Source organism: Neolamprologus multifasciatus, chromosome 16 (genome assembly GCF_963576455.1).
Source record: "Neolamprologus multifasciatus chromosome 16, fNeoMul1.2, whole genome shotgun sequence".
NCBI lineage: Eukaryota > Metazoa > Chordata > Actinopteri > Cichliformes > Cichlidae > Neolamprologus > Neolamprologus multifasciatus.
Genome location: NC_140454.1, coordinates 4,612,654 through 4,638,182, shown reverse-complemented (window position 1 = coordinate 4,638,182; position 25,529 = coordinate 4,612,654). Strand labels below are relative to the sequence as shown.

The following is a 25,529-nucleotide window of genomic DNA, read 5'->3' as shown; positions in this document are numbered from 1 at the left end:
AAATGTACGTCCCCAGTGATGTTCTGGATTTTTTAAATGGAGCTAAATGGATATTAAATTGATCCAAAGCCCAAAAGTTTATTTAAATTGGTACTTACTTTTTCTGTCTCTATGTGGACGACATCTTTAGCCTCAGGGTTCTCCTCCCACAGTGGGGGCCCCGATGGGTCTTTCAAAAACGCTACCATCGACTGAACGAGAAAAAAAAAAAAAGCAAAGTCAAAACGACAAATCTGCGACAGCCTGTCAACAAAGCCAACAGTTCAAATCATGCAACAACTTTTCACTGCAACAAAATAATCCCATGGGGGTGAAAAACCAACATAAAAAGAAGGAGTGGTCGCCGAAGTCGCTCCTAAATTTAGTTGAGGCAACGCTGTAGGTTGTGCCAGATGGACGCTCATATAGATGAACATGTTCATGCATCCAAGAGGTGTCGGCGCTATTTCAGTACCTCTAAGTGTCTGCTGATGGGCTTGGTAACGCTTTCTGTAAATATAATGAACCATATGTCTGTGGAGGCAACAGCAGGAAATATTTCTTTTAGCAGCGCTCTAACGACGGCGCGTGTGCACGGGCGGAACATTTAACGACCTTGACTTGATTATCAGAACTACTTTGTAATGGTTGAAACAGAGACTTGTGGAGGTTTATTGTTTCAGATGCCTTTTAATCTGTCAGAGAAACAGCGCAAACCCTAGCAAACAAAATAATAAAACCGTGCACCATTCAAAAGAGTGACAGCTTCCACCTTATGACGAGTTTCTCTGGTAGAAACTCATTGAAAAAATAAAAAGAGAAGGATTTCCATATTATAGAGGAGAGAAGTAAACGGTTAATTTCACTTTTATCTAAAGTCATAATTTGCCTTTTAGGAAATATCTACATGCAGCAGCTGTCTTGCAGTGAAAGGCATTAAACTTTAAGGTGTCCAGCAACATCTCTATGGTTGTTGTGGCTGATGCATATTTTATATTGCACTCTCTGTATTCCAAACATTTCACGCTAGAGGTACCTGTGAGTGATCCTTAAATATGTAACCTGCAGCTGGATAACTGGTAACAAAATTAAGGTCTTGATTTTTTTCCTCAGGATGTGTTTGCTACAGAACCAGAGTAACAGATGGTGCTATGACCTCATTAACAGGTCTGGAGGCTATAAGCTAAATCAGTCTAGTGTGGCAGTATTAGTTGAGGCAGCCAAAGTGCAGACCTGTAAAGAGCATCATTAGAGGCTCTGCATCACATGTTCAAAAATATTAAACCTGTCGGGTGTGGCTTGCTGCAGTCTTATATTATTACAAACACACCTTGTAGCTAACATAAAGATCAATCATTTGACGCTAGGGCTGTGTCATAACCATATAACCTGCCATAACACCACTATAAATGTTTATGTGACATAAAAGTGTCATGTAATGATATCATTGCTATAGCAACAGCTTGCATTTATGTTCCCAGTGCAACAATGAGACATGGCCGGGCACGTCTGAGAGCGAGAGCCAAGCGTCAACCTCCAACGATCATTTAATACCTGAAGATGGAGCTACTTCGAAAACCTCTAACAAAGCGCAGTACTTTGAAAATATGCAAGAAAACTGTTCCCGCTAAGGGTGAAAAAACAACCAACACTTTTCACCACTTGAAGCAAAAACATACACTTAGTTGAGTAGCTGCTCTCACTAGTTGCACCCCAGGAAGGAGTAAACGGTGCACTTAGACGAAAGGTAAACGGTTTGAAATGACCAGTGTGGTTTCGTGGTGGAAAATGGACTTTAAACAGCCGGTTAAAAGGTTCAACCCAAGATAAATCATACCAGGTAGAAAGAAGTATTTTTCAGTTTTAATATGTGACACCACTGTGCTGAAGTTAACAAGGTTACTTTAGTAAGGATTAAGCAGTCGTGCTATATCTTTACTTAAAATTTCCAGGGAAAACACTACTCAGGCTACCTTTCTGCTTACATTTGACTTAAACTATAATGCTGCTGCTGTCTGCACTATATTTCAGTACATTCACACTTCAAATTAGGTAGTATACCACCAATTACAGCTCATTATAAAAGCACTGAAAATACCCTTAATTTTGTTTGCATTAATAAATGCTGCTGTCTGCATGATGCAGTCAATAAAACCAATAAAACATTGTTAAGTATGGTGATTGTGAGGCGACTGCAAGGTCGCCTCACAATCACCATACTTTTCACAGCTGCAATTTTTTTGTGTTGTAACTGTATTATCACAAACACACATTGACAGCTTCCAGTTATCACCAGACTAATACACAGAAACAATCATAAACATAAGCTAACATAATGCTGTTGCTGCGAGGCTGCTGCGAGGCTACAGCGTTAGCTACAGCATTAGCTACAGCGTTAGCTACAGCGTTAGCTACAGCGTTAGCTACAGCGTTAGCTACAGCGTTAGCTACGTACCACCAGCTTGGTACCATTATATCATTAAAATTCTCAGTCATCTAAAATTATGTTTATGATAATCTTATGACTTTTCTCTTTTTTAGCTTTTTAGTTCGCTCTTTTGCTGCTAAGCGCTTCAATATGGTCAACATGCTCCGTCTTCTCTTTGGTGCTGAGAACACAGTGCAGAGTCAATCTGTGCAGCGTTTCCTCTGAAAACTACCGCCTGCCGTGACAAAAAGCATCGCTATGAAAGTGAGAGTATGATTGTGCCGCGAGAGCAAGGTTGCACAGCAGGCAGATAAACAATGAGCTGAAACTAACTGTAAGGCACTATAAAGCTGAGGGGAGCTGCACATAGAAATAAAGAATTTGCTGGCTCATTGCTATAAAGGTCACATTTTCACACAGTGACACCATTTTCAAGCTGTTATTTGATGCACTGTTGATATTAAAATGCAGGTTATAAATGATTTCATAAATAGCCAACTACATGTAACCACAGATGCTTCTGATTTTCAACTAAGCTTGGTTTTCAAAGAAAAAAAAAAAGAACATTGTGTCTAATATTCTTGTGTGGAAAATACCACACATTTTTTCCATTCATAAACTTAATAACAAAATGAAAAAGAAGGAAGAAAGAAAGAAATGAAAGCAGAAGGCAGGGCTCTGTAGAGCCAGAGGTAAAATAATTAGTCCTCTGAATGTGAGGAGCAATTAGGAAATACTACACAGCAGACAACAGTGCTCGACATGTAAAGAATGCAGATTCTCAGATGAGCACTGACCTTGAAAGTAGCAGGCCTGCTGTACTCCGTGTGGAATGTCCCATCTCTGAAAGACACGCGGGACACAATGCTCTCAACACCAGGAGTGAACTGTAAGTAATGCACTTCTTAAGCTGCAAGCACCGTATCGCTTTCCAAAAAGCACTGAGGTGTGGATAAGCATCTGACAGCCAGCTGAGTTGCTGGTTACTCACTTGTAATGCAGCAGCTCTGCTCTTCCACGTTTGGAGCTCGGGTCCACCTTCACTTTCTTACACAGCTTCCGGCCCTCTGAATCTCTGAGGGATCGACACACAAAGCGTAAATCAAACTCGGAATCCTATTCCCTTTGCATTTTTCAAATTCTCCTTCACACACGTACAAATTTTCCTAATGATTAGTAGATTTATGCATTCATTTCTGTGCCAGGCCATATAAATTCCAACTTCACTGAACTGAATAAAGAAAACGATGCAAGAAGATACGGACTTTTCATCAAATTAATCGAATCACATGTATGATATAATATAAACAATGCTGCTTGCTCTGTTTATTTGCTGCTTCGGTGGAAACACAAAGCACAGATGCAATGTGTTGGCATACAGACGTTTCATTTTATGAGGCTTTCTGCTGTAATTGAAGAAAAAAAAACAAAAAAAACAACTGTAGCTGGAAAGGGAATAGATATGCATCCTGCCACCTACACATACTTCATACTTGCTACAATGAAGCACTATCAGCAAAAATAAGTACACCTTCTCATCTGTAATAAAGAGCAATGAAAATATGTATTCATTTAGAGAGGTGGAAAAACATTTGTTAGATATTCAATTATGGCTCCCAGACACACAGCAAGCCAGTAAAAGTTCAGTGTAGTTTTTTTTTCTCTTCTTTATATGAAGACTAAATCCATGTATGTCTGCATGTGCTGACAGACAGTATTTCAGGTGATGGCCGTGTGTGTAATGCCAGACTCGACCGGCTGATAATGACAGATGGCACCAGTCAGGGTACACCCATGAGCAGATGTGACCTTGACACATATTTCGAGATGATGTGCAGTCACACACACACAAAAAGAAAAAAAAATGCAACCATGGATCCCAAAATCCATCTTGGTAAGAAACATGGCTAATGTCAGCTGTCACCAAACCACCAAACAGAGTACACACCTCTGACCTCGAGGACAAAGTTTTTAGCAGATACACCCTATGGTATCAATTTCAAACTCATATGTCGCGTCATTCTTTTTCAATTCAATTCAATTTTATTTATACAACGCCAAATCACAACAACAATTGCCTCAAAGTGTGTTATATTGTAAGGTAGACTCTACAATAATACGTACAGAGAAAAACCCAACAGTCATATGACCATGCCATTGTTCGTGGCAGTTTTTTCCAACTCAGGAGCATTTCTAAACTCAAAAATATCCTGTCATCTAAAGACCTGGAAACTGTTATCCATGCTTTCATATCGTCACGTCTTGACTATTGTAACTCTCTCTATTTAGGCATTTGTCACTCAAGCCTGTCACGCCTGCAACTTGTTCAAAATGCAGCCGCAAGGCTCTTGACGGGTACTAGAAAGAGAGAGAATATTACCCCGGTACTCGCATCTCTACATTGGCTACCAGTTAAACATAGAATTGATTTTAAGGTTTTATTATTTGTTTTTAAAGCTCTCCATGGTTTGGCTCCAGGTTACATTTCAGATCTTCTTAGCCTGCACCAACCCACTCGATCTCTGCGCTCCTCCAGTCAGATGGTTTTATCAGTTCCACGCTCCCAGCTCAAATCTAGAGGTGACAGGGTTTTCTCCATTGCCGCCCCGAGACTCTGGAATAGTCTCCCCCCCTTCATAAAATTTTCTTCATCCTTGGAAGTCTTTAATCAAATCTCAAGACCTACTTATTTTCCAAGGCTTTCGGATCTCTTTGATATTACATGTCTTACAATTCTTTTTTTTTTTTTAAAAATGTTTTCTTTCTATTTTAATTCTTTTATTATATTATCCCTCTGTTCAGCACTTTGGCCGACACTTGATGTCTTTTAAATGTGCTATATGAATAAAGATGACTTGACTTGACCCCCTATGAGCAAGCACTTTGGCGACAGTGGGAAGGAAAAACTCCCTTTTAACAGGAAGAAAGGCTCATTCTTCAGTTGTCTTTGTCTGAGATTCACAGAATTGACAGAAAAAGCACTATTTTGTGATGTATATTGTTATCGGGATGAGAAATGTCATATATTGGGATATGAGATTTGGGTCATATAGCACAGCCCTAATTATACTTCCACAACATACAAAAAAAAGATTTTTTAAAAAGAGAGTTGAAAACTGAACTGATCTATATTCTAGTGGAATAAAACACCAGGACTGTCAAATCAGTCTTTTTAGGATGTGAATAAGCTAAACAGCAGGGGTATGTGCCAACGCAGCAATGGACTTTGGCTTCATCCTCTTACTCACTCAGTCATAGATACAAAGTAAAAGTGACTCAGCGAACCACATGCTTCAACCAACCACTGAGATGGCACTATTTTTTCAATCACAGGAAAGAAAACACAGAACCCAATAGAACTCAGAATGACTCACTAGCTAATGTTCACCACTGAGGGAAACAATGCAGTGAATGGCAGCCCAACATGGTTTGACCACTACATTAGAACACCTGCCTTGCATTAAACTTTGGATTAACGTCAACTAATATTTCAGTGGTTGGTATGATGTGAAATGCAACAGGATTGGTCACACTTAGCTTATACTATACGTTTTGGATTTATACATCACATCTCTTTGCAATTCAGCTGATGTGCTGTTTTCGATGTGGATTATCTTATACAATTAAATACAATTTAACTTGCCTCAGGTTGAATCCATTAAATTTTGAGGGAATTATTAGGATGTGTTAAATCAATGGAGCAATTTGTTGTTTTTCATTTCCTCATTTAATGTTTCACTATTAGTATTAAATTATTTTTTTAATCCAAAATGTCGATGCACAGTGAATCTGGAAAGTATCCACAGTGCTTCACCTGTACCACATGTTGTGTCATGTTACAGAATTCTTGCAAATTTATTACAAATAAAAACATAAATATAACATTTATAAAAGCACTCACTGCCTTTACTTTGTACTTTGTTAAAGCACCTTCGACAGCAAATACGGCCTCAAGTGTTTTTAAGTATAATGCCTCAAGCTTGGCACACCTGTTGTTGGGCAGTTTCTTCCATTCTTCTTTGCTGAACCTCTCAAGCTCCATCAGGTTGGATTGAGAGCATCAGAGAACACCGTTTTCAGATTTCTCCAGGGATGTTGAATTGGGTTCAATTCTGGGTTCACAATGTTCCCTAAGCCACTCGGGTGCTGTCTTGGCTGTGTGCTTAAGGTCATTGCCATGTTTGAAGATGAACTTTCAGCCTAGTCCATACTTCCATGGAGCAGGTTATAATCAAGGGTGCTTCAGTACATTGCTGCTGTTCCTCAATACCGACTCGTTTCCTAGTTCCTGCTGCTGAAAAACATCCCCACAGCATGATGCCGACAGGGCATCACTAGTAGCCAGGTGACACAAGCCTGATTGGTAGAGTGCTGTAGGAATAGTTATCCTTCTGCAAGGCTCTCCTCAATCCACAGAGGAATGCTGGAGCTAAAGTGACCATCAGGTTGTTCAGTCACCTCCTTGACAAAGGCCCTTCTACCTTACTCAGGTTATCTGGGTGGCCAGCTCTAGGAAGAGTCCTGGTGGTTCAAAACTTCTTCCATTTATGGATGATGGAGGCCATCTTTTCCTGTACCCTTCCCCATATCTGTGCCTCGATATAATCCTGTCTCAAAGGTCTACAGACAATGACTTAGACTTCATGGCTTGGTTTTGTGCTCTGACATGCACCGTCAACAATGGGATTTTAAATAAAGAGGTGTGTCCCTTTCTAAATCCTGTCCAACCAACTGAATTGATCACAGGTAGGGATGGGTATTGTTTAGGTTTTATCCGATACCGGTGCCAAACCGGTACTTTTGAAACGGTGCCGGTGCTTAAACAATGGAAAAAACACAAACTTTGTCCAAAAACCTCTCATGTTTAGCTGTTTTCCACTTTTTCTTTGGACATTTTAGCCTTTTTGGTCAGGGTGAAGGGAGCATCTGCCATCAAACAAGAAGACAGCCGCATGTAGCTATGATGGTGTTTGCTGTTCACCTTACATGCATTAATGTAATAACGTGGTTAGCCTACACAACGTAAATTACACACGAACAACATTAAGCTACTCACGCAGAGAAGAACGGCTGCTGCTGCATCATCATCCGTCATCATTTCTGCTACACTGGCAGGGCTAGGGGCCAGGACTCTCCTCTTCGGATTCTTGGGGGATGTTGCTGACTCGGTGCATTTCTCGGCTTTTAAAAAAACGCTATGCGTCGCCAGGTTCGTCGTCAGATTCAAGGTGTTACCTCCTTTGCACAGTATCACAGTATCACCTTAAAGCACTTGTTGCAGGCTGCTGAGTTTGCATCTTTTGCTGTGAAGTACAGCCAGACTTTTGACCGCTTTGCCTTGGGCATTTTTAATCTGTAGCTCTGCTCTAAAAGAACGTACGTACCTGGGCCCGCCTACTATCCTTGCAAAGGTAAAATGATTGGCTAGAATCCAAAGTGTATGACATTTCAGGAAAAAGAAGCACCGAAATAAAGCACCGAAATGTGCGCTGCTTTTCGGTCTGGTTACTACCGTTTATGTCAGAACCGATACCGGTACCCATCCCTAATCACAGGTGGAGTCCAATCAAGTTGTAGAAATATCTGGCAGATGCTTGGTGGAAGCAGAATGCACCTGAGCTCAATTTACACAGTGATGGAAAAGGTTTTAAATACTGTGTGTTATATTTTTGTTTTTATTTTCAACAAATTTGCAAGAATTTCAAGCAAACCTTTTTTTTTTTTTTTTTACTTATTTACTGTCATTACAAGGTATTGTGTGAGTGGGCCAACATTCCTCCACAATGATTGACTGACTGATCAAACTATACACAGAACAGTTACTTCACATCAATGCTGCTAAAGGTAATTCTACACGCTCATAAATCATGGGGCATACTTGGTTTTACAAAGGAGTCTTGTGCAAAAATGTATTTTTCCATAACTGTAAATTAACAGGAAAAAAAAAGTTCAATATTTCCTTTATTCACAAGTAACTGGAGATCACTGGGTCAACTGGAACAACCATAGTTTACCACAAAATACCTGGAAGAAGGTGATTGTGAAAGGAAGGCTTCAAAGACTAGCGAATCAAGTAACAAGTTGGAGCCAAACCTTCACACTAGGCCAAAGTCAACAGAGCCACTTTGTAAAGGATTAATAATGGATTCACCGCGCAAAGAGGATGAAGCTCTGCACGCCATTCAATTATTACTCTTCTAAAACGCAAATCCTAATCCCTTCATTTGTTTGTGTTCTGGTTTTCACACGGTCCCTTACAGGATCATGTGTTTCAATGCTCTGTTTATGCTACATTTGAAGTGGAGTTTAGGAGGGACAGCCCAGTCCTGTCCTTTCTTCCTGTATGAGATCATTCATCTCACGGGTGGATCCCAGTTGGCCAACACTCAGGTCCCTGTCATCTGTTCAAAGTGTGTCATTCTGGCCTCTGTGGCTCTCTTCGTTGGCAGAGATGACCATTCTCACACAGCGATATGCACTCTACTCTCTCTCCCTCTGTCCACCATGAGCTCTCAGCTGGAGCTTCAGCTTGGACCCGCTCCATTTGAGACTGTCGAGAAATATGCCAAAAAGCACAATGCTTTGCTACAGAGCCTGGCACTGGGTCCGTGTGTCCTGTAGTGATGAACCCAGCTTGCTCTAGCTCCCCTGGCGGGAATCTGGCTCGGTGTGAATCTCTACTTAGCATTCGCACACTCTCCTAAATGCTGGAGTTCTTGGAGAAGGAAGAGAGATAATTCCATAGTCTCCCTGACAAAAAACAGCAGGTGAGTCAAAAAGTAAACACTCAAGAAAGACACGCATCGTGGAGTGTCTTTGTAGGGAAACATGGAAACCAAAACCTCTGACAATTCCTTCGCACCGGTTTGTATTTAGTTTCTTTTCCTTTCTATCCGCCCGGTCTTCAATCCCGGATAAGGTTGAGAGAGATTGTGAATGTTGGCATGTGCACTAGGTGTCAAAGGGGAGTTACTCCCTTCCTCATAGTTTCCTGTTTTATGATCTGTTCTTTCCTATCTGGCAAAGAAGACAGGTGATGGGTTGACAGGTAAAAAGAAATAGTGGAACCGAACATCAGAAGGGCACGGAAAACAACAAGATCAAGTCAGATCACTGGGGAGAAAACCAAGTTACGCTTGGCGAAAACAATTCTTGTCTGTGTCTTGAAGTATCTAGCATTTAGCAGTTCCACAGAGCGAGCCTGGGATTGTTGTTTCCAGAAAGTCATGACGTGTATTGTTCTCCCTTTAAAAGGAAAAGTGTGGGATACGTGCATAATTATTTCTTCTTTATGACTAAATTAACTGTTAAGCGAAAGGACCAAAACCCCCTAAAATATGGTTTTGCAACAGTTTCACCGCATATCATGTGGATTCATCCGTCACATTTAAGTGACACAGAGGTCCTTTAAAACCTGCATGTGACCTGGGATCAGAGCAATGATTCACTTTAAAGCAGTTAGAGACTACACTGGAGCGGCTTAGAAACAAATTTCTCACTGTGGCTCAGCCAAAACAGACTAAAACCCTATATGACATCTGGGGCTGTTGACAGGTCACAGATTTGTTTTGTGATTGGCTCATAATTTCTTTTGAGTTTTGGCAAAAAAGCAAAACTAAAACAAAAGCAAAACTAAAAAAAAATCAAAAACAATTTTGTATCTGTCTTGTGTGAAACTTGTATGAAAAGCATACAAGAGTAAAAACAGATATAAGATCCCTTGAAAAATTATATAATGAAACTTGTATGTTTTGGATACTTACTAAAACAATATATGAAAGTAATGAGAAAGTGGCCACTTTCATGAGTTAAGCCATATAAGTTTTTATTATTTCTTTTCCATATGGGAGGCCTCTGCTAGAAAGGGACTGATTTATCCAAAGGCCTGTTATCGGCCAATATTAGCCATTTGCTGATCTACTGGTAGCTGCATTTACCACAGCCAATTAAAAGAAAGAAAAAAGAAAAAAAAAAGTAAAACGTAAACGCTGCATAGTTTGTCCACCAGAGGGCGCTCTAACTTCTCTGTTGGTAACGTTTTTGGAACGCCACCAATACAACAACCATTTTATCTGAGCAGAGCTGGGCTTACCGTAAACGAGTAAAAAAATAACTACACGTAAAACATTTCAGGGAAATCTGTTTATGTTTCGTGCTTCCGAAAGAATATTGGCCAATATCTCGGAACACTGGATCTTTAAGCCACCAAATATCAGTACTGGTCTTAAAAATTCAATATCAATTTGACTATTCTCAAAAAGAGCAGGAGCTTTTTTTTTTAACGTCGTCTTTATTGAGGAAGTATGAAAAACTGTCAGTTGTCCACATCCTCTTCAGATCAGGCCATTGTTGACAAAAATCCATAAATGCTCCCCATAAAGATTCAAAAGTTTCCCTTAAAAAACGTTTTTTTTTCTTTTTTTTTTTATTGCAGGCTTGACAACATTTGTTGTACCCATAAGCCCATTTGTTTTCTTCTTAGCAGACTAAGGCCCATCAGCATCCATTCATTCTTTAAGTACTGATATTTGATTAAACCAATTTAAAAATTAAGGCTGTAGCGGGACCGGTTTAGAAATAATTTTTCCCATCACAATCTGCACATCCCACACACGATGGAAAAAAAAAAAAAGGTCCCTTTCGAATCATTGCATTTAACACATATCTAGAATATTTTTGTTCAATCCATTTAACTTCTTTGTTTTTATATATATATTTGCATTAATCTTCTATATTATAATCATTGTTATGTGTTTGTTGTATCGTTATCTGATTTCAGATTTTAAATTTTGCCTCTATGGAGCCCATTTCTGGTGTAAATTCTCCACCAATTGAGATATTAAAAAGTTATAATTGTCTGATTCGATTCATCTCCTTAGATCAGGGGTGTCCTGCAGTTTTTAGATCTCACCTTGTTTCAACACACCTGAATCAAATGATTAGTTCATTGCCAGGATTCTGGAGAACCGTAAGACATGTTGAGGAGGTAATTTAGCCATTGAAATCAGCTGTGTTGGATGAAGGACACATCTAAAACCTGCAGGACGCTGGCCCTCCAGGCCTGGAGTTCGAGACCTGTGCCTTAGATGATGATTTTTTTATAAGATGACTTGTTTGTGTTTATTATTAAGTTTAGACTTCCCTCTAAGCTCTTCAAATATTGTAATTATGTCTGAGAGAAGCTCTGTTTTTAATGTTAAATGAAAAAAGGGTTTGAAAAATATTTCTTGAGGTAAACTATGGCAGCATTTAGCATTTTTTTAAAACACCAAAATCGTGTTATTGGCACAAGTATCAATTGATTTTTAACCAATGAAATCAACTAATAAATTGAAATGAATTGACTAATAAATTGAAATTACGCACATGCAAACATGCAAAAAACGTAAGGTAAAAAATTAAATGCAGCGAAAAAGGCGGGAGAAAAAAAAACCTGTATGACCCATAATTACGTGGCGCCCTCACCTGAGAAATAGCACATAACTTTAAGCAAGAGACGTGATTATCACTTATTTACCTTTTGCAAAAAACAAACAAAAGAAAACAGAAAGAAAGAGACCCGGTGAAAAGGAAGAACTAAAATGTTGTAAAGAGATGTAATACTTTAGACTAAAAACTTCAATAGTTTTAATAAGTGAGTGGCCTCCTGTCAGATTGTGCCAGTAGAACCAGTGAGACGAGGCCATTTACACCCCAGTGGAAAAGCCATAAATTATTCTGCAGATGGATGGTGGCAGAGACACTCTTGAGAGGAGTAAATTGCTCTGGCCTTATAACTGCTGTCAGAAGATTTCTAGGACAAAACAGTCTGTAATGTCAGGGAGTCTTAGACTTCTAGAGAAAGAAGTCTGAGAATGTGTTTCTCAAATCGCCCCCTTACTTACCCACAGTTGACCCAGGCGATAGTCCCCTGGCCCTTCACCGTCTGGGCGACATCAGAAAGCAGTTTCAGGTGGGAGTCCCCTGATGTAGCTACAGACACAGAATAAAGCGCAGTCAAGCCTTGTTACCAAAGCCACTCAATAGCCCAGGACAACCCAGAGCCATGAGACACAGGAGACACTGTCACGACAAGCACAGAGAAAAAGAATCGAGTTACAGTGGAGCTCACGGTCTTTCTAAAGCACCGAGTGACGAAGAAAGACATCGCTGAGTCTGGGTTAGAAGGGTGACGGGGGAGCATTTTCTACTACCTTTCAACGGATGGGCTCAGCGAGGCGGTTTAAGTTACATCAGCTTTCAAAATCTTACAATAGTGTGACTAAACAGGAGATGGAAGGATTATAAGGCGACATAAAGACTCTGGATCTAATGAAGCGCTCGCTAGCTGTGCGACAAATGGGAAAGCATAGCAAACATGTTTGCACCAACTGCATGATCCCAACAGCAAGGTTTGCATGGGATCGCCGAGTTTAGAGCGTTCGCAACCACCGGAAACGTGCACAATATCTCACAATATGGCTGAGCTGTGCAGCTTGCCTTCTGTGTTAAGAAAGAGAAACTAGTGGGATATAAACTGCACCAGCTAGAACAATACTCTGTGTGATGTTACTGATTTTCATCAGCTACATCAAGTTAGGTAGATCCCTTTGAGTAAAGTAAACAAAGTGTAATATTCCAGCTCTTGTGCAACGCAGTACATCATTTTTATACTCCCCTGAAGCCAAATGCGTTTTTCACTGCATAAAGAAAACAGCTCCTCACAATGCTCCAGGCAAAGACTATATTTAGATGTAGGGGCACTGCCACGACTTCCCAGGGTTCTGCCTCGGAGTTCGCAACAAAAACATCTGGCAACTCAGGATCAGGGTTAGTACGGAATAGGAGGTGAGCAGGTACCGACTGGTTGACAGCGTTAAGGATGATGAATACCAACCAGATCAAAACTCAGCAGGGATGTGACTGACTGCAGAGGCTGGTGATGAACACAGAACAGGGCACGGCTGTGTTTAGTCAGGGGGGAATGAATGTGAAGTGCCTTGAGGTATAATCAAGGCCTACACGAGGGCAATCTTCAGTGACTTTAAAGCAGGAATGTCTGGATGAAGTTACAGCCGGTGATCAATCCGACGCGCAGCTGGATACATAGAAGCCAATGGGCTAATATAGGCTGATATGGCTCATTAATCAAGAAATATATCTGTGGCTATAAAGAGGCCTCAAAGTCCTCCGTGGATTATTGAGCAATATAAGTTTGCTTCTTTTTTATTATGAACAGGAAGAACTCCTTCTTGGAAATCTGCAAAATGGAATTAGAAGCTGCTGGGGTGCGTAAGCATTCGCTAATGGATAGCAGGAAACAAAATGTACTTTAGAGCTGTATAATTATATTTGACCATTTTAGCTTCTATTTAACAGCTGCTCTTTAATTCCATAAGCATTTCCAATTTCCTTATTGAAATAGACCGCTGCGATCATTCTTTGAAAGCGAGCTAGAGGCTAAAGCTGGGCAAAACATTGTTTCTGAATCCATTTGAAGATACTGCGCTAGAATGTTTTTTAATGAATGCTATCGAATTTGGGCAAAGTGCCACTCCACAAAAGCACTTCCTAATTAGAGCTGGCGATTAAAGGAATTTTAATTAATTTGGTGTTTTCCCTCTACAAAAATCAGACAGTTTCCAAGTACAAGAGCAAAAATCATAACAAAAGACAATCAGCCGCACATGCAGTTAACAGGCACGCACCCCTCAAGTTCTCTTAATCCAACTCTGTGAATCTGGCCTTTTTGAACCCCTGATGTTGCGCATCAGCTGCACTTACACACCCACAATTGAAGGAAACAGCTCTTAAGAGGCATCTGACTGTACATGATTTAGGATGCTCTTAAAAATAATACACTTAGATGTAGTAACTAATAGGGCTGCCACAAACGATTATTTTGATAGTCGACTAGTCACCGATTATTTTTGCGATTAGTCGACTAATCAGATCATCATCCATTGGACATAAAACATATAGATTATTGCACCAGCAGCATCTGCTCTTATATAACTATCATTAGCTTACAGCTTTAAGTGTTTAAGGTATGTGCTAACTAAAAATAAAGACAAGATGATAGTTTATTAAATTTTAATGAAATCTGCAGATTGTTTCGGTGAAGTTTAATAAACTCCTTGCTATCTAAAATATAACAGGACACCGGAGTATATTCTCGAGCATCTCACACTTCTGATAATCAGTTTGTCTGCTTGACCGTTTATTCAGCTGTGTAAAAACTATAACTTTAATCTCAGCCAAACCGATTTACTCAGGAACAAATAAAATACTGAAAAAAGCCAAACAATAACATTTTGAAGTTATCTAAGTGACTTATATATCATGTTTAACCTGAGTAGCGAAAGACGGTGGTGGCTTTGAAAACGATCTTCCGGGAGTCCGGTGTTCTCACGGCTCTAGTTAGCCTAGCCCCCGGCTAGCTATCGAGCTAGTGGGTAACAGACGTCTCCGAAAACGTCGGAGCGCTTTTGAAGATATGTGGTGTCTTGATAAACTGAGCAGATATTTGAGGTTTACACAGCTACATTCTCGCCTGAAAATATGTTAAACGTTTATTTTGTGACCCAGAAAGAATAATAAGAGTAATATTAAAACTAACTAGCTGCCGCCATTGTTGTCAACTGAAGCATGGGCTGCGCTATGAATTCTGGGACACAGCTTCTTCTTCTTCGGGGTTTAACGGCAGCTGGCATCCTTGTACATGCAGTGCTGCCATCTTCTGTTTCAGTCCGTTATTACACTCTTAAATCCTGCTACTTATTCCTGCGTCTTTTGGGATCTTACAAAGCTTCAAACGACGCGTCGACTATTAAATCAGTCGTCGACAATTTTGATAGTCGACGTAATCGTGACTAGTCGACTAATCGTGGCAGCCCTAGTAACTAAGGCTTCCTGAAATTGCAAATTTCGTTCTTACCTTCTCTGACAACAAGATGACATTGCACGCCTTCAATCTCAAATCATAAAATATGCTAAAACGTGCATTTTCATGATGGTTATCACTAGGGTTGCACAATTAATAAAATTGTATTCTTAATGATATATTTGGCTTCCCACAATTAAATGAACACAATCTGGTGATACTGAAAACTCAAGTCACAGCTGTTCCCTGCATTGTTTAGTGCAAAGTTTGCTAGGCACCCTTAACTGCAGTGATATAACACAGAGCAAGTCATACAAAATCAATCAATCAATCAAATGTCTGTCGTAGCAAAAGCTGAAGACCTTGTCCCTAGAAGCGATCACCATCTGTTGTTTGGAAATGCAAGTGGAGTTAATCAGGAACAAATCGTATGCAAACAGTGGTGGAGAGTTGTGCCTGCACTGCAAAGCAATACAACTAACTCACTCATCCATGTGAACTTACTGAATGAATGAAGGCAAAGGAAAACAATGCAGCGGTTGCACATCAAATCCATAAAAGCCAATCTGTGCAGCGCATCAGCTCGCAAAGATGCACCGACGTCACCCACGTTGCCACGTTCCATTTCCCCAAAAGACGCGTGTCCACTAAACGCGACCGGTTTTATTTAGTGGGAATGTGGCACAACATGGATGTGAAAGTGCTGCTGTGTTTGCGTGACATTTGTATCACACTAAAAAGCAACGGAAAATCATGACAAATAATGCTGATCTCAACACTGCTCAAAAATAATTGCGATAATCATGTTGGCCATAGCTGTGCAGCCATAGTTACCACTTGCATGTATATGAAATGCACGTTGTTTTCCGGCACTCCACAACAACCTCTACAGCGACAGTGTTTGAGAGTTACTGAGATAATACCATTATCCACAAGCCATTAACGTGATAGTCTATCCCCAACCCCTCCTTTGACAGACACAGCAGCAAAAACTAAATGAGTGAATTTGTCGTGTGCGTGTTTGTGGAAAAATCTGCACCCATATATGGTATACCGATCACGACCGGACGTCTGGCTTCTCTGACCTGTTTCCGTGTAGAGCACCAGAACGTTCGTTCTCGTCCTGAGCAGCTTCTTGAAGTCTTTGTGGTCACTGACTTTCTCTATGAGAGGAGACACCTTCACTGCCTCCAGCACCGACAGGAGCCACACCTGGTGAAACACACACACATTCACAAATATTACCAAAATAAGATCTCTCCATAGCATTAAATGTAGAGAAAAGACAAATTATTATTTAGTAAATTAGCCCATTTCAGAACAAATCAATAAGTCAGTGTTTTCAGGTTAGATAAGCATTCACTTTATACATTAAGTGGTCCAGCAGGATCAATTTTGATGACCTAGTCCTAAAACACACAATATTTACTGAGTATTCCTTGAACCAAACATGTATATAAGAGCATCACCAGCATTTATACAGTTACTGATAAGGATGCACCGATACCGATACCGATATCGGGTATCAGGGCCGATACTGTAAAATGTGTGTGTACTCATACTCGTAAAAGCTAACCGATACCATGAACCGATACCAACTTATTTCATTAATCAGAGGGTGGCTTGTCATTTCTGTTGTAGTTTTTTAGATTGGCCACTAGGGGGACATCCCGCGCTAAACAGGCACAGGGTTAGACGAGTGAGACTGGCGGCTCCAGATAAAAAAGGAGAAACTGGAGGCTGCTGTAGCTAGGCTAAACAAAATGTCAGCAGTGTGGAACAGCCAACTTTAACTCAGGTTTTGGAAAAGTGATGAAAAATGTCAAGAGAAAATCCACGGGCAGTTAAAATAACAGAGGCTCTGACTCATTTTATCGCTCTGGATGACCAGCCAATGCCGGTCGTGGAAAACATAGGTTTGCATCGTCTTCTCAGCATACTCGAGCTGCAATATGAAATATAAATAAACACTTCTGTTTATTTGTTATTCTGAAAGCTCGAGACAGTGCCAATAGTTCAGTGATATTTTGTTAAATTACAATGTGGAGACTCCGCAATAATTTAACAGAAGTGCTTATTTTTCACTTGAAATTTTTTTGTGGTGATTTTTATTAAGATTTTATTTTTTATCGGCAGAGAATAAAATAAAACCTGTCTGCATTTGTGTGTGTGTGGTAGAAGTATCGTTTTTTGTACTCTGTATCGGCAAGTACTCAGATCCAGGTATCGGTATCGTATCGGTTTGAAAAAATTGGTATCGTTGCATCCCTAGTTACTGATTATCTTTCCTTTACAATGGTACAAACAAGACAGAATGTTGCTTATAAAAATCATCCTATACAGCGAGTGGGTTCAGCAGACGGCAACAGGAGGGGATTTGTATCATTAGTCTGAACGCCTCCTTTAACTTTTCAGACACTGGTAGGTGAGCTAATACTGTGAAAGGCCTAATATGGAAAACAAATCCCACACTGAGAGGCGTGCACTTTAATCAAAGACAAATTATGGAATTAAAAAGAGCGAGAGAGAGAGAGAGAGAGAGAGAGTAGACTGGTTATACTCTGCCATATAAAGTTATTTCCGTGCATTGTAATTATCTCTCTGCCATCACCATTCATTAAAAAGCCCTTCATTTCTGCCTACGGAGAACTAAATTAGACACCAAACATGGCCTGCTCCCTCAGTGACGGCTGTTATAACCTGGAAACAAGCACCTGTCAGGCTTACTTTCTAATTTTAATTCTGCACTTGATTTTCTCCTGTTGTGAGACTACAAGGAACAAAAAGAAACTGTTTTCTGTAAACCATCTGTAAACTTCAAAATGAACACAGAGCTTAAAAGGCTTAGAGGAGGCAACTTAAATACCCCGTATTGCATACAGTATATATCATATATAATGTGAGGAATATTAAATATAGGGCTGGGGTCTGTTTATGTTTTGTAACTTGTGCAGTGGTCTTATTACACTGATGTGACAAGATAAACACGAGCTGTGTAAGCATTTGTTCTGGACCCATGGGAAGCAGATGGCAAAGGGCGGGATAATTAGAGGCTACCTGGGTGACACTTGTCTATTTAGACAAGTGTCACCCAGGTAGCCCCTAGCTAGGCATTCAGTGGTTATGACAGCAGGATGGAGGCGAGATAAGGGTGAGGTGAGAAGAGATGGCAGGCTGTCAGGAAATGTGATGCTTCATGGTCCCCAAGAAGGATTAGAGTCAAGTTAACCAAATTTGATTCTTGCTTAATCAGTTACTACTTCCTAAATATTCAATGATGTTCTGAAACGGTTCTTCTGGTACACATAATGACAAACATAAAGCCATAAATGGTGGATCCATAGTCTAACGGTTTAACCAGGGGTGGGGAACTCCAGGCTAGAGATGGCACGATACCACTTTTTTATGTCCGATACCGATATCATAAATTTGGATATCTGCCGATACCGATATGAATCCGATATAGTGTGTTTTTTAATCAATAAAACTGTTGTTTTTTTTATCTTGCTGCTTTTTGTATAAGTTCATACTCAAGTTTAAATAAACAACAACACTAAAGCTATTCTGTTATACCTGTATGTAAAAAATACACTGCACCCAAAATATTTCATAGATCAGCAACACTGATCAATCTAATAAACTTAAACCTGCTCCATCCTCCCTATTCCGATATTTTAAAGAGTACTTAGCAGAAATATTAAGCAACATAACTAATAGGGTTGCAAACTCCCAGCAAAAGAAAATAGGGAACCACCCCCCACCTCGTGATGCTTAATCGATGTAATCAACTTTAATTTGATGCAGTGTGGGAAAAAAAAATGCACAGAAATAAATTATTTTTCAAGAATAATTAAATAGATTCAACATCTTTCTTCAACAGAATTGCAGACTGCACAGATGGTACTTTCCCAAAGGAAAAAGTACTACTACTAAAAAGTACTAGGGTATATTAGACTTAACAGTTACTATATACAGTAATGGACTTCTATATATTTTACATCAGATTAAAACTTTGGGTGTAAGATTCAGATAATTATTTATTAAAAGCTCGACATTTTAAATGAGAATAAGAAAGAAAAGTATGTCTTTGTGCCCCCTTTTCCCTGTTCATGCCCTATCGGCCCCCCTGGCTAAACTTTGCTAGATCCGCCCCTGCACAGTTACCAGCCGTCAGCTGCGTAGAAAAAGATCCTGGTGTAGAAAGTAATATTAAATAAATTCTAACAACAGCTTATCAAGCTTAAACGTGCTGCTGTTGTTCAGCCGCTGGTTTCCTCTTTCTGGCGCGAAGTGGACCAAAAACAAAGACAAGAGAGACGGAGTCGCGACAGAAAAGCTGATCAGCTGATCATTAAGCAGTTTCACGATTGAAGTAGCAGCAAGAAGAGGCAGTCGCTCCATATATCGGTTGTTAAGCTTAACCTGGGAATGCTTTACAGACATTCAGAGATGAACTTACACACTTGCTTTACTTCTCTCTGAGAAAACATCCTCGGAGATGAAATGCTGGTTTGGTAGCGAGGCTACAAATACACACAGCCGCTCTATCACGTGACGCAGACTGCTCCGACGTGCTACGGTTATGAGCCGAGTTACGCCGTGTCTCAAGTTTTGTGAGGTGCTTTTTTGATATTTAATGGATCGGATTACATTTTTTATTTCTCTCCGATATCCGATCCAGTAATTTAGGTCAGTATCGGACCGATACCGATACGTAATATCGGATCGGTCCATCTCTACTCCAGGCCTCAAGGGCCGGTGTCCTGCAGGATTTAGATCTCACCCTGGGTCAACACACATCTGAGGCAAATGATTAGTTCATTACCAGGCCTCTGGAGAACTTCATGACATGTTGAGGAGGTTTTTTTAAATCCATTTAAATCAGCTGTGTTGGATCAAGGACACATCTAAAACCTGCAGGACACCGGCCCTTGAGGCCTGAAGTTCCCCACCCCTGGTTTCCACAATTGCTTGGCAAGTGAAAGGTTGCTGGTGCAGTTCCAGTTAGAGATGCAAAACCCTTTTAAGGTTGCATCAGGAAGACTACCTGGTGTAAAAAAGAAAGATGTGGTACCTGCTGTGGTGACCCCTTGTGACAGGCTGAAGGTAGCTTTTATCAAGCCACCAATGGAGCTGTTGGTTACTTGATTGGGAAAGGAACAAAGTAAAGTGGTGCAACATAACACATAGTGCACCACAGAACTCAGACATAGATCTTAATGAAAACTAAATGATGGGGAAACAAATAGAAAAATGACAATAAATACATTGACACCATGAGTCTTTGCTCTGCGCAAGAGGAGCACAGCGAGTTTCTCAAACCAACATTCATTGTAATAATCAAATTACTACCACACTCATTCTTTTGTTTTTCCTTTTTAAATTGCTGTCGGTTTGAAAAGTGGCTCTGAATAGAGCGTCCCGCTAATTCACATTTGAGTTGAAAAAGGACTCAAAATGACCCTGTGTTAGAGCAAAACAGTATATTCAAACCACTGTGGCACTATAATCCATTTATTTTATATTTATATAAAGTCTTAGCAGTAAGGCTTTCACACACAGGCTGTTTCCTTTACTGAGTAAGGAGTAAACAGATGCTGCTAATTAAATGCAATTAAATACAATAACTGATCATTAGCAAGAGCGACCGCAACTGTAAAAGCAGAAGTTTTGGGAGTTGGGTGGTCTGGTCAGATGTGTGTTAGCACAATACCAAGGTAAAGACATCAGCAGTGATCTTACAGAAGCAACTGCTGCTGCTCAGTAAGCTGTGAGGGGGTTAAAAAGCCTTTCCAAACAATTTGAAGTCCAGATTGAGATTATTCACACGTGAAAAACATTCAAGACTAGTCAGTCTTCCCAAGAGCTGGACATCCCAGCCAGTTCACCCCAAGTTCAGACCGCGAAACACTCAGAAGTTACAGGCCTCAGTTAGTATACTAAATGTTAAAGTTCAACACAATTAGAAAACGACTGAGCAAGTATGGCTTTTTTGCAAGAGTTGTAAAGGAGAAACACTCTTTGCTGTAAAAGGAACATGGCAGCACAGGTTAGATTTGCATTAAGTTTGGATCTGAAGAAACCACAAGACTTCTGGAGCAATATCCTTTGGACAGACACAACCCAAGTGGGGATGTCATTAAGATAATCATAAAAACCTCTGCATACTAAAGTAGTCTAGAGTCAAATAGGAGTCCATCTGCTATAGGCCTCTGCTTGTCTAGCCTCATATTATTATGTTTAGTCCTTCTCGGCTCTTAAAATGCCAGTAAATCGTTAATAAATCTAGTATTTATATAGCCGTACATATACATGCACTGGTGTTGAGTTAAAACAACGTTAGACTCAGATGGTTATCTTTAGTGGCTGACTAGGAATATCTGACTGAAGATGGAAATAGGATTTAATGAATCAACAGTTCTGTCTAATATGAAGCAAGCTGCCATCTTTGGCAAAAGTTAGAAACTTTCCAGAGCCAACTTTCAAACCTTCCAGCTATGTTTGATATTTCAGAGAGTTTCCAGTAATTGGAACAAAATTTCCTAATTTGGCTGTTGTAAGGAACAAAGTGATTAGGCCAACAAAGCTTGGTTTAATGAAGTAAAACAGTTCATCAAGAGATGAACTTTAAACTGAAAGGTTGGATTCCAGTAAAGGTCTGCTGGTAACTGATGTTTTTTCAAAACTCAAGGAGAGAAACAGAGTTTTCTACTGTCAAAGTCTGTTATTGTTCTTTATAAGCACCTTACACCATCCAAAGTGTGCATCATCTTCAAGTGGCAGATGTGCAACAATAGAAAGACAGCCTTGAGAAGCAGCATTACCATATGGGCGATCGTGGCTCAAGAGTTGGGAGTTCGCCTTGTAATCGGAAGGTTGCCGGCTTGGACAGTCTCGGTCGTTGTGTCCTTGGGCAAGACACTTCACCTGTTGCCTACTGGTGGTGGTCAGAGGTGGCGCCAGTGTCCGGCAGCCTCGCCTCTGTCAGTGCGGGTGTAGGTACAATGTAGCTTGCCATCACCAGTGTGTGAATGTGTGGATGACTGGATGTGTAAAGCACTTTGGGGTCCTTAGGGACTAGTAAAAGCGCTATACAAATACAGGCCATTTACCACCAATGATTTATGCTAGAGTTTTATTACAATCAGACACGTGTATAGAAGGCTAAACTAGAAGAACGCAGAGGTTTACTTCAAGTGCAATCAGATGAGATGTGGGTTAAAAGTAACTGAAAAAGAATAGTTGGAATGAGAATGTGGTTCCTTTTCACAGCCTTTGGCTTATTCGCTGTATGCTGGCGGTGCTTTTCTTTCTGCAGTTGCTAGCCTTGTGCAATAAATAGCAGTTATTGATGATAAATGTGAGAGTACATAAGTATAATAATAAGTACAGGACACCATTTCCTATCAGATAATAGCAGTCTTGAAACAGTTTCCTTGGTATCGCGATCATTCAGTTCAACTCCCCATGTATTCATAGCAAACTCTGGTTCTTTTTGTCTTATGGAGACAGAAGTTAAACGAGCCCACGATATACTTTGTACAGTAAATCATTCTAAAAATGAAAATTTTTCATTATTTGCATCACATTTAAAGAATGTAATTAATTTATTTGGTTATTTATTGAAAATATGTGAAAATGTTCCATTTTTGGAGACATTAGTCTTTATTATGTTCATCCTTAAACTCTTCTAATTCAAAAAAGATCTTGAACAGGTTGAAATTGAGCATGATGCATTCAGTATCAGTACCAGGAAATAAATTAGCATATTCATAAATAGTCCTCTATGGTTTCAAAGCAGTCTTTGAATCAAGATGATGTATTTATGGGGGAAGAAATTACATGGTGCACTGTGCTACAGTCTGAGAAGATTGGTGAATTGCATATGCAAATGTATATATTACCATGAGGGCATAATGATCTATTTTCCCCTGAATTTCTAGTAACTGACCCACATGACGATTGCCAAGTGGAATGTAAATTTCATGAATATGTCTATGGTTTCTGAACACTCAATCACTTGTGCAATCAGGCTACTGTGGTCCATAAAATTCGAATGGTTAATGATTAAAGCTCGACTTAAATGGATCACAAGCAGCAAGCCACTGCCGCCCAGCAGAAACTGATCTGAAACTAATATTTTACAATTGCACCTAATGTTTATCTCCTATTGATAATTGCTTATGATGAAAACTAAGAAGATATATGCTTCTTAAAAGTGCTCATGTCCCCACTGTCATTGATGAGTCTGTTCAAGCGTCTAGATCTGTTTGACCCACTTCACAGAAAGACTCACCAATGCTCAAAAACAGAAGTATATAGGTTTCACTGACTCATTAACTCGTACCGACTCTATTCACAAGTTTTACAGCCTAGTCCAGAGTAAAGAGACACGGACACCTGGCATTTAATCTCAGATAATCAGCAGAATGACACCCTACACTGAATACTGTACCTGTCCTGTACGGCCTGACATTCATTTTACGATACACCGTATCATGAACGCTTTAATGCAAACTTAAACCTGATGTGTTCTAATTTCATTTTTTTTTTAAATTTGAATTCAGGTGCTCTGGGAGTATGTGGTGTCTGGCCCATTGCTATGGGCCATTCATCCTTATACAACCGTTGCAAGTGCTTGGTCTGCATAGTTGGCTCATAGTTGACTGATTCCTGGTGAGTGATGGGCTCTGCCAATGCTGCCCTTTGTCACTTATTCTGTTCGTAATTTTTATGGACACTTGGTGCAGCCAAGTGGAGGAAGGCTTTCACTTGGGTGGTCTCAGAATCCCATTTCTGCTTTTTGCAGATGATGTGGTTCTGTTGGCTTCATCAGGTGATGGCCTCCAGCTCTCTTTGGAACAGTTCGCAGCCGAGTGTGAAGCGGTGGGAATGAGAATCAGCACCTCCAAATCTGAGGCCATGGTCTTCGCCCGGAAAAGGGTGGAGTGCCCGGGTCAGGGACAAGTTCTTGCCCCAAGTGGAGCAGTTTAAGTATCTCGGGTTCCTGTTTACTAGTGACGGGAGATGGGAGCGGGAGATCGACAGACGGATCGGTCCTGTGGCTGCAGTGATGCGGACGCTGTGCTGATCTGTTGTGGTGAAGAGAGCTGAGTGTAAAAGCGAAGCTATCAATTTCTATGGTCACGAGCTGTGGGTAGTGATCAAAAGAACGTGATCGCGGATACAAGCGGCGGAAATGGGCTTCCTCTGAAGGGTGGCTGGCCTCTCCTTTAGAGATAGGGTGAGAAGTTCGGGCATCTGGGAGGAGCTCAGAGTAGAAAGCTACTCCGTCACATGAAAAGAAGCCAGTTGAGGTGGTTCGGGCATCTAACAAAGATGGCTCCTGGGTGAGGTGCTCCGGGCATGTCCCACAGGGAGAAGGCCCGGGGCAGACCCAGGACACAGAGGGAGGTTTGGGCTTCTCTGCTTGGGCTGCTGCCCCCACAATCCAGCCCCGGATAAGCGGAAGAAGATGGATGGAATTTCATGTTGAAATCGTTAAGTGAGCAACGTATTTACTAAGCAAACACATGTATCCTTATGCTAGCACACTGAATCATTATGCTGTCAGTTGACATTACTGATAGGCAAAGGGTCAATCACCCTCAGTCTGATGTGAAAGTCTTAGAATTAATTTCTCATTAAGATTACATTCAGTCTGAGTTATCACAGGAAGTACTGAAACCACAACAAAGAAAAGCTGACAAGTTGAAAATAATACATAATACATAATAATAATATTTATTCTGTTCAATCAAAAATATAACACTCCATATTAAGTTATGACTGCTGCTGATTAGCATATAGTCTCAAAAAAACAAAAAACCCACAATACAGCAAATTAACTACAGCAGGAAGCTCTGTATTACAATGATGGACTACTAATTACCAAAAACCTGAGCTCTGTAACTTTATATCAGGGGTGTCAAATATAAGGCCCGGGGTTCAGAATCACTCTGTTTTTTCTGCCTCCCCCATTCTCAATCACACTACACCAAACTAATAGATAAACCAATTTCTTTAATTTACTACACATTATTTCTTTATCATGTAGAAAACTGAGATTTACTGTCAAAATTGTGCTTTTTTTCTTATGTTAACATTCGCTGTGGCGGCTGATAGCATAGAGATTTTTTTCTTTTTCTTTTTTAAATTTATGTATCGAATTTGATCCACCTGACCTTACAGAGTTAAGAGCATATTTTTGTTATTGTTTTCATTGAGTGGTTTTATTTAATTTTTTTTTTAATCATAATA

At 40.2% G+C, this 25,529-nt stretch overlaps 1 protein-coding gene across 1 annotated transcript in view; it reads right to left on the bottom strand.

Moving 5' to 3' along the window:
• The window catches only part of pdia5 (protein disulfide isomerase family A, member 5), a 95,349-nt gene that overhangs the window by 59,061 nt on the left and 10,759 nt on the right, over positions 1-25,529 (bottom strand). Inside the window, exons 2-6 of the mRNA XM_085135983.1 lie at positions 16,355-16,481; positions 12,292-12,379; positions 3,399-3,482; positions 3,205-3,250; positions 99-191 (exon numbers count right to left, since the gene is read on the bottom strand). Of these exons, the coding sequence (XP_084992109.1) occupies positions 99-191; positions 3,205-3,250; positions 3,399-3,482; positions 12,292-12,379; positions 16,355-16,481 (438 nt within the window). The remainder of the gene's footprint in view (positions 1-98; positions 192-3,204; positions 3,251-3,398; positions 3,483-12,291; positions 12,380-16,354; positions 16,482-25,529) is intronic.